The 8241-nt window shown below is 50.3% G+C and overlaps 2 protein-coding genes across 2 annotated transcripts; one reads left to right on the top strand and one right to left on the bottom strand.

The window, feature by feature from the left end:
- Positions 1 to 1454: 1454 nt before the first annotated feature.
- CRYAB (crystallin alpha B) lies at positions 1455 to 4992 on the top strand. The gene is made up of 3 exons (XM_082777850.1): positions 1455 to 1934; positions 3427 to 3549; positions 4663 to 4992. The coding sequence occupies exons 1-3, from the start codon at positions 1737 to 1739 to the stop codon at positions 4864 to 4866; spliced, it is 525 nt and encodes a 174-aa protein (XP_082633976.1). The 5' UTR covers positions 1455 to 1736; the 3' UTR covers positions 4867 to 4992.
- A 921-nt stretch (positions 4993 to 5913) lies between these two features.
- Positions 5914 to 8241, bottom strand: CFAP68 (cilia and flagella associated protein 68). Its single transcript, XM_082777860.1, has 4 exons — positions 7930 to 8241; positions 7342 to 7557; positions 6772 to 6838; positions 5914 to 6400 (listed from the first exon to the last, which is right to left on the bottom strand). The coding sequence occupies exons 2-4, from the start codon at positions 7552 to 7554 to the stop codon at positions 6195 to 6197; spliced, it is 486 nt and encodes a 161-aa protein (XP_082633986.1). The 5' UTR covers positions 7555 to 7557; positions 7930 to 8241; the 3' UTR covers positions 5914 to 6194.

The raw sequence follows: 8241 nt of genomic DNA, 5'->3' as shown, positions 1-8241 counted from the left end.
CTGTGCGCTCACTGCCTCACTTCGCTCTGAGAGTGAAGGCTGCAGATTGCAAGGTTTTAGTTGCGTGAATTCCGCAGGGAGGAGGGTGTGATAAAAAGATGGACCAAAATAGCCTGCGCGCAGGCCCTGGGTCGCCTTGCCAGGGTGATGAGGGAAGCTCCTCGCTGCATTCCTGAAGGCAGCAGCAGGCTCTGCCCGTCTGTGGGGAGGATCCTGCACCCCTTCCCCTGAGATCCCCTCCTTGGGCAGGGCACAGGGGGTAGGTTCAGAGGTTTACCACTGGCCCTGACACCCCTGAGTGACCCCACGGGGACAGGGCAGTGGTTCGTGGTGGCTGGTGCTCAGTCAGGTCATGCAAAGTCACCGTCATCACCCCACATCCCGAATGGTGCTGCTGCGAGCTGGCTGTCCCCACTGTGTGGTGGGACCCAGAGCAATGCCTGTGCTGGAGACCACGACTTAACCAGGCATCCAAAAGCTGGCCTAGATCCACGGTTATTGAACTGGGGGGGTCGGTGCCCAGTTAAGCTCCCTGTACCCTGAAACCAGAGATTTCCGTGAGTCTATGTCCCTGCAGGATGAGAGCAGGTGCACTGCTGCTGATGAATTGGAGGAGGTATTTATGGCTGGGCTGTTGCACAGGGCGGATTCTGCTCCCTGTTCTTGCGGACAAGCTGAGAGGAGGAGGGTCAGACCCTTTTGGTGGTGCAGTAAGCATGGTGTGCCCTCAGGCCAGCAATCTCCGTGCAAAAAGCTTGCATTTCAGTTGCAAGCTCTCAGAGGGACACCAGTTCTCGTCCTTTAAGCACAGCTGCTAGGCTGAACCCAGGCTCATGATTTGGGTTTAATGGTGAGGCAGGAACCAAAAGAAATGTGTGAATTAAGGCATATTAGGAGCATTAATTTTAGGAAATGAGCTTGCTGCAGGGGTGCAGGCGAAGGCGGTTTGCATCCCGCAGAGGGCACGCAGCTGTGCAGCTCCATGGGGCCACTTCTGTGCCTGCTTTATCTCTGCTCCCAAAGCGCTGGGCTCTTCTGGTCTCTCCAACAAAGTGGCTTCTCTAGTGGGCAAAGGAGGAGAGGTGTCAAACTGATGCGATGTGGAGATCATCCTTCACTTGCACAGCCCCACAGGTGCCAGGGCAGTGACGCTAGCTGGGCTGCAGAGCTGCTCTCAGGGGCATCTCGGCCAAAACCTCCCAGGGCCCATCCTGCCCTCCCTCTCGGCCAGGCCTGGGGCTCCCTTTGCCTTAGGGAGAGGCAGAACTCTTCCTAGACACGTGGGTGCTGTGGGGAGCTGCAGCCTCGGTGCTGTCACCGGCAACAACGGCCCCTTGTCCCTTTATGTGTGAGCCAAAGATAGGAGCTGCATTGATCCTGCTGGCATCCAAAGCAGCTGGGATCATCCGCCAAAGCCCGCCTGGGACTCTGCAGATAAACAGCACGTGGGGAGCGGGGCGGGCAGCCGGGCAGTTGAGCTTCTTGCTGCCCCGTTAGGCTCCTTTTCTTCTTCTCCCCTTCCCCCTCCTCCTTAGCAGCCTGTTCAAATCCCCCAGACAGCTCCTGGGCACCGCTGGAAGGACCAGCCCAGGAGCAGGACAATAAAATCCCTGACACCACTATTCGAGAGGACGCGGGGGGAGAGGCCCCGCCAGCCGTGTGGGTATAAAGCTGCCCCCTGCTCCGGGCACAGCACCGCAGCACAGTCCTCTGCTCCGCTCCTCTGCTGCGCTCCGATGGATATCACCATTCACAACCCCCTGATCCGCAGACCTCTCTTTTCTTGGTTGGCACCGAGTCGTATCTTTGACCAGATTTTTGGAGAGCACCTGCAGGAGTCTGAGCTGCTCCCCGCTTCCCCCAGCCTCAGCCCCTTCCTGATGAGATCCCCCATCTTTCGGATGCCCAGTTGGCTGGAGACGGGACTCTCGGAGGTAATCTTCCCTTCTTACTGCTCTTTGCTGGCACAGGGTGCACGTCCTGGCAGGTCTGGAGCCGGGGAGCTGGGAGAGCTGAGAGCTGGGAAGCTGATTGTAGGTGGTTAACAGGAAAACCCTGGGGAAAAGGGTGCTGTGCTTGTCTGCTCCTCTGCTTTAGGCAAGAACCTCTGCACGCTCTGCTAACCACTTGTGACAGCGAGCAAGCATCGCCGTAGCTGTGGGCATGGAGGCAGATTGAGCCCCGTGTGCGCTGCAGGTGTCCGTAAGAGCTGATGGAAGCAAGGAAGAAGCCGAATTTCCTGCAAAGCTTTTGCTCCTGCTCCCTCCCAAGAAGCAAACAGCACATGGGCAGCGGGATCCCGGTGCCAGGCAACGTGGGAGCCCGGGGCTGTGGCGTGAAAAGGAGCCTGGGTTAGAGCCACTGCCGAGCAAAGTGGCATTTCCACAAAAACACAGCACCCAAGGGATCCCGAAACAGCACTCTGCTTGTTCCAGGGGCTGAGCCAAGAGGCACACAGCTCAGATGACCTTGCCCTGTCTGCAGGTTGTCTGTCTGCTTGCAAGTAACTTACAGAGCTACTCGGAGTGAGGGGGAAGTGTTTTCTTAATCTTTGCTTAATGTTTCCCTTGGTTTAGTGACCTGGGTCTGGCCATGTGCTGAAGCAGCCACAATAAGCATCACAGGTAACAGCATCCGACTACCGCAGTGGAGAAATCTTCACAAATAGCCTAGCAGGAGGAGGAGGAAGCCTCCCAGGTCAAACTGTGGAAACCAGTAAGCCTAGAGCTGGCACTGGGGCTGCTCCACGTCCCAGAACAGAGCTCCAGGAGGCTCGCCTGCTCCTGGCCACGAATGCAGCTGAAAGGCAGAGACTTTGTATAGCAAAGTCCCACTTACTCGTCCAAGACAGGCAATAAATGCAAATTCAACCTCAGCAGCCAGCAAAAAGTGGTGTTTTCTGGAGGTGATAAAGTGCAAAATGGAAGGGAAGGAGGTAAGATTAGCAGCAGGTGACTCGGTTTCAGCAGGAGTCCTGCTGCTCAGATAAGAGGTGGGCAGTGAGGCAGCAGAGCTCGCCTGTGGCATGCTATTTTGGTTATTGAAGGGTGACGATACAGGGGTAAGCCTCCAAGTGACACAGATGAGCTGCAGTCAGCTGCACTGTCAGGGTTTCTTCTTCCAGAAAGAGTTAGCAACATCCAGTCGCAGAGACTGGAAACCTCCAGACACGCTGTAGAAAGAACTGGATGTAAGAAGAGTTGGTTTTAACAAATACAGGTTGAGGCAGCCTCTTCCTCACACCCCAGAAAATGTTTATCCCCTGTGACTGAGCCAAAGCATCCCATTGTAGGTGCTGCAGTGATGGGCATTTATGTAGCAAGGGACAAACCCGGCCAGATGAGATCCCCAGGACTGTGTGCTGAGAGCCTTTTGAAGCTGAAACCCTTGCCTGTTCTTTCCTGAAGCCATCCCTTTATTTTGCAGATGCGACTGGAGAAGGACAAATTTTCTGTAAATCTTGATGTGAAGCATTTCTCCCCAGAGGAGCTAAAAGTGAAGGTGCTTGGGGACATGGTAGAGATTCACGGGAAACACGAGGAGCGCCAGGTACCTCTGCTTTAACTGGGCCACTGGTAGAGTCAGTGTGAGTTTCCTTATCTGGGGTTAAACAAGGAGGCTGCAAACCAGGCCCCTCCTGTGCTCATCTCAAATGCTTCCAGTGTTTTTTATCAAGCCAATCCTAACAGAAGATGCTCTGTGCAACCCCTGAGCTGCTCCCAGCCTGGGCAGCAGCAGGGTGGCTTATTGCTGTGTTACACGAGCTGTGAACTGAACTGGGAAATCAGCTTCGAAACGGATATTTCTGGGCCTCCCTCTTTCTGGGCAGTGGCCAGGAATGCAGGGTGGCATTCAATAAGTTAACAATGAACTGTAATAATTAAACCACGTAATGAATCAATGCACTGCCCTGTTCCACTAGCAGGAGGCTATCTCTTTCTGAAAAAGGCCCATGTAGCACTTTGTAACCCTAAAAGGTTGTGTTCTGCTGTTGGTCACCCCACTGCTCACTGGCTCTGGGCACCTCTGCGGCAACTGGGCATAGAGAAGTCGAAATCTATGTCCAAAGCTGTAGGTAACATGGATTTCCCACCCCAGAAGGAAACAAATCCTCATGATAACGTAGCTATGCCACTGTGACTGTCAGCTCCAACAGCTTCTGGGAGCCCAGATGGGTCAGTCAGAAAATCCAGCCCTACTTGTAGCTGGTGGGAGCCTGTCTGACGTGGCTTCTGAAAAGATTTTTTGTCTGAGAAAATAATCCAGCAGCATAGCTGAGATCAGCTCACCGGGGATCTGTGTTATGAGAGCCCTGGAGACCCTCAGGAACAGACACGGATGTAGCTCCTGCACCTTCGCAGTGACAGCACGGTGCTGTGCAGTGAAGCCAGTCTCTGGCTGGCACAAGAGCTGCAATACAAAGTCTCCCCCTGCAAACAGGGTGCCTGCAGGCACCTGCAGCATGGGCAGGGCAGGCTCTAGCTTCAGCCAGTCTCAGCTCTTTATAAAGAACATCTCATAATAAAAATTATTTTAAATTTCTGAGAAGAAACTCCAGCTTTGAGAGCTGAAGCTTCCCAAACGCAGACTTAATACAAAGGTTTAGGTGGAACTGGGTGACCGCTTCTAATCAGGGCCGTTCCTTCTCTTCTCCTTTTGCAGGATGAACATGGCTTTATTGCCAGGGAGTTCAACAGGAAATACAGGATTCCAGCTGATGTGGATCCCCTGACCATAACCTCATCGCTCTCTCTGGATGGTGTCCTGACGGTTAGTGCACCGAGGAAGCAAAGCGACGTCCCCGAGCGCAGCATTCCCATCACCCGTGAAGAGAAACCTGCCATTGCAGGAGCCCAGAGGAAGTAGGCTGTGATCTAAAGTCACCCCAGGGCCATTCAGGAGCACTTGTCATCAGGTGCCAGCTGTACTGAATGGCCACTCTTATTTATTTATGTTGAGTAAGTTTACTAACAAATAAAACATGAATAAGCAGTTTGTATTTTTTGGTTTTGAGCACTCAGGACAAGGGAAGCATTGGCTCAAGAAGGCCACGTAAGATTGTTGTGCAGGGAAACACACTGGGCATCATTCTTGCTTACAGCTTGAGTGGCAGGCATGTCCAGGAGAGCTTGTCTCGGTGTTCAGAAACACTTTGCTAGCATAACTTCATTTTCTCTAATGTTTTGCAAACATCTAATTGCATGAGCATTTTCCTTCAATGTTTCCAGAAGACTTCTGAGTATTTCACAAGCAATAGAAGAGTTTCTCCAGTGGAGATTAGGCTGTTAGGACAACTTTGTGACAATCGAAACCCATTCAAAGTGTAGGTATTAGATAACAACTGAGCAGAGAACAGCTGTATCTTATATCTCTAGAATGACTCATGTTATGTGGAAGCATCCAAGTGCTGCAATCAGTCTAGAGCAGTTGCAGATGACAACTGCATAGCTGCAGTAAACACAGATACACCCGGAGAGGAGAAAATGCCCTGCTGTCATGGCACACAACACATCACCTTGAAACTATGTTGTCAGTGCCCTTCAAACAATAAATAGCATCTGAAGCCTACAGTATTCATCTGATTTATGCTAACATTGTTGAGTGGTACAAAACAATACTGAGTCTTTCTCACATGTCATCATCTGCTTAGCTTCAAAGAGATGTGAGCAGAAAAGAAAGTCTGTGTTACTGGAATTGAATTTCTGTGATTTCTGCTAAAAAAGAACAGAATGCCACAGATCTGTCACACAGATCATCACACTCTGCCCTATTTTCTATGTTCCTTATTTCTGCTACGACAAAAGTTGTATTAGAAGAGGTCGATTTAAATTCACGCGAACTTGTCAGACAGCCTTCTTCCAGGGCTTTAAGTGAAATAAAACAAGCACTCAGTGATGTGGGCTCATCGTCAAACACCCCAAATCACACCTAAATGCCAAGCTCTAGTTTTTCCTACCAGTCCATTCTAAAAAGCTGTTCCAGTTGTTAGCTGAGTGTCACTGGCAAGGTGTAGTGTGACCTCTGGACAGGAAACTCAAAGGTTGCAAACAATACAGCTTAGAAAGCAGGAAGAACATATTTCACATGATTCTATATTTAGTTTTAATGTGTAATAGTGTTTTTGTTTTTTTTTTGTTTTGTTTTTTTTTGCTTGAAGGATATCCTTGTAGCACTGCTAGCAGACAGGCCTCCTGTTATTCTGAAGGCATAGTCTGCAGATTCTCTCCACATCTGCTGTATCCTTCTTGTTCCTGCCCTGAATCTGGGACAAGAGCAAAGAAATCGGTGCCATATGGAGGCCTGTAGTCTATCATGTAGCAGGACTGTGCAGTTGATTTATTTGAAGGAGGTTCCAGTTCAGGCTGGTGGCCTGGAAACCAGTGAGGTTCTCGTCCAAATCCTAAAAGGAGAAACAAAACCAATTTAAGAAAATAAGTCTAGAAGAGTAAGAAGATACCCAGAAAGCAGAGCTGGGATAAATCTTTTCTATAGAGCACGATTTTGTTAGGCTCAATCTCAGAAGCAAGACATGGGAATTTTCAGCATAAACTCTTTGGGGATAAATGTGATGAGGGTGGCTAGGCAGGAACACTTGAAATGAAAGTGCCACTCCTTGCATGACTTGAAAGACCTGCTCCGTGGTGGTGCAGGGATATAACCCAGCAATGAGAACACACCAGTCTGTCACCTCCAAGCACCAATGTGGTTCAGAAGCTCCTCTTTAGCTATGCTACAGATCAAACAGATTATGTTTCAGTTTTGTGCACATACTTCTTGTTCTCTGATGCTTTTCCTTGCTGTAATCCGAAGAGTATGTTGTTTCAAAGCAGTGAGAGTACTGAAAAGAAAAGCTCGCATTTAGCATGGCTAAATATAAGCTAAAAACTCCAGCATTTTGTATCTTACAGGAAGACCAAAGTACCTGCAATTACACTACTACTTTAAAGACAGTCTAAGGTAAGATCACAAAGCTTGGGTGACTTTTTTTGATTCACCATCTGAGGGCAAAACACGGAACAGCAAAGGCAAGTTATTTTGGCTGGGGCCACTGATAGAAGGAATAAGACTGCAATTGAATGAAAAAGCATTTCTCACGTCTTCTGTCCTGCAGTGGAACAGTTCTTTAAGGGCAAAAAGTGATGGCTGTTGCCTTAAAATCCAATATAAAAGACTACAAGCAGGGCAGCAGAAGGGAAGCTGCTCGTAGGAGGCTTGCCCTTATTACATTCAAAGCTGGGGATGGAAAGGATCGTGCCCTGTGTGTGTGACAAATTAAGTGACCAAAGAACACCTCAGCTGAAGCTTGTTATCTCCACAATGTGGAAAAGCAGAAGCACATACCTGGGAAGGAAGGGGCTTGGGCTGTACAATTTTCTGTATATCGTAGCGCTCCTCATTCCAGTTCCCAATAAGGGTTTTGTTTGAGTAATCATCCTCATTGGTGGTGCACCTCCAGCCGTACTGGAAAAACTTAGAAGTGCTGTCCCTGTCTGTCTGCCTTTCCCCATGCTTGAAGGAGCCAAGGAGGGAGCTGTAAAAGCGGTTCTTGGGCATGATCTGGGATTAGAAACCAGCACGGTGAGCAGCTGGGATAGAAGCAGGGTGTAGATGGCTTGGAATGTTGTCCCTTCCTCCTCCCTGGTGACTGCACAGGGACATCCTCCTGCCCCTGCAGCCGTGATGAGGGCATCAAAGGACTGTGTTCATTTTTGATGTGAAAAAATATATATATATATTTTTTTTGGGGGGGGGGAGGGGGGAAGAAAGGTGTGGCGTAAGTATACTAAGCATCTATTTTGATACCGAATTTCTCAGTTTCACATGTAACATGGGGCTTCTCAGGGTACTTTACCCACCCTCAGCAACATAAAGTAATTCACCCAAGGTCCCAGGGACCAGACCTCATAAACACCACGCCAGGTCCCCTACCTGAGCTTGCCTTTTCCTGTTTTAAGCCTCTCAGCGTCACTACCCCTGTGACTGTGAAACCCTCTCTCAGCCCCTTGCAGCAGCTGAGGGCACACAAGGAGCAGAGGCAGCGGCGCAGCGGCGCTCCTCTCCTTCAGCTGGAGCTTGTGGGGGGCCAGGGAATGCTCACAGGGCTCATCCACAGCAGCCCATGGCTGATCCCAAACCTGGCCCTAATCCCAAACCCAGGCTTGTCAGCAGGGCCTTGGCGGAACCCTCCGGGGTGCAGCCTGGCGTCAGCAGCGAGCGACGCACGGAAGTTTCGCCAGCAGG

Source organism: Aythya marila, assembly GCF_965140915.1.
Source record: "Aythya marila genome assembly, chromosome: 23".
Taxonomy (NCBI): Eukaryota; Metazoa; Chordata; class Aves; order Anseriformes; family Anatidae; genus Aythya; species Aythya marila.
This window is presented reverse-complemented; position numbering and strand designations above follow the sequence as displayed.

Bases quoted from the DNA above. Each gene is read 5' to 3' on its own strand.
- CFAP68 (XM_082777860.1), bottom strand. From the start codon at position 7,554: ATGCCCAAGAACCGCTTTTACAGCTCCCTCCTTGGCTCCTTCAAGCAT. The intron at 6,839-7,341 runs GTATGTGCTTCT...TTTTCTTTTCAG, and splicing joins CCAAGCCCCTTCCTTCCCAG to TACTCTCACTGCTTTGAAAC. The intron at 6,401-6,771 runs GTATGTGCACAA...TTCTCCTTTTAG, and splicing joins AAAGCATCAGAGAACAAGAA to GATTTGGACGAGAACCTCAC.
- CRYAB (XM_082777850.1), top strand. From the start codon at position 1,737: ATGGATATCACCATTCACAACCCCCTGATCCGCAGACCTCTCTTTTCT. The intron at 1,935-3,426 runs GTAATCTTCCCT...TTTATTTTGCAG, and splicing joins TGGAGACGGGACTCTCGGAG to ATGCGACTGGAGAAGGACAA. The intron at 3,550-4,662 runs GTACCTCTGCTT...CTCCTTTTGCAG, and splicing joins GGAAACACGAGGAGCGCCAG to GATGAACATGGCTTTATTGC.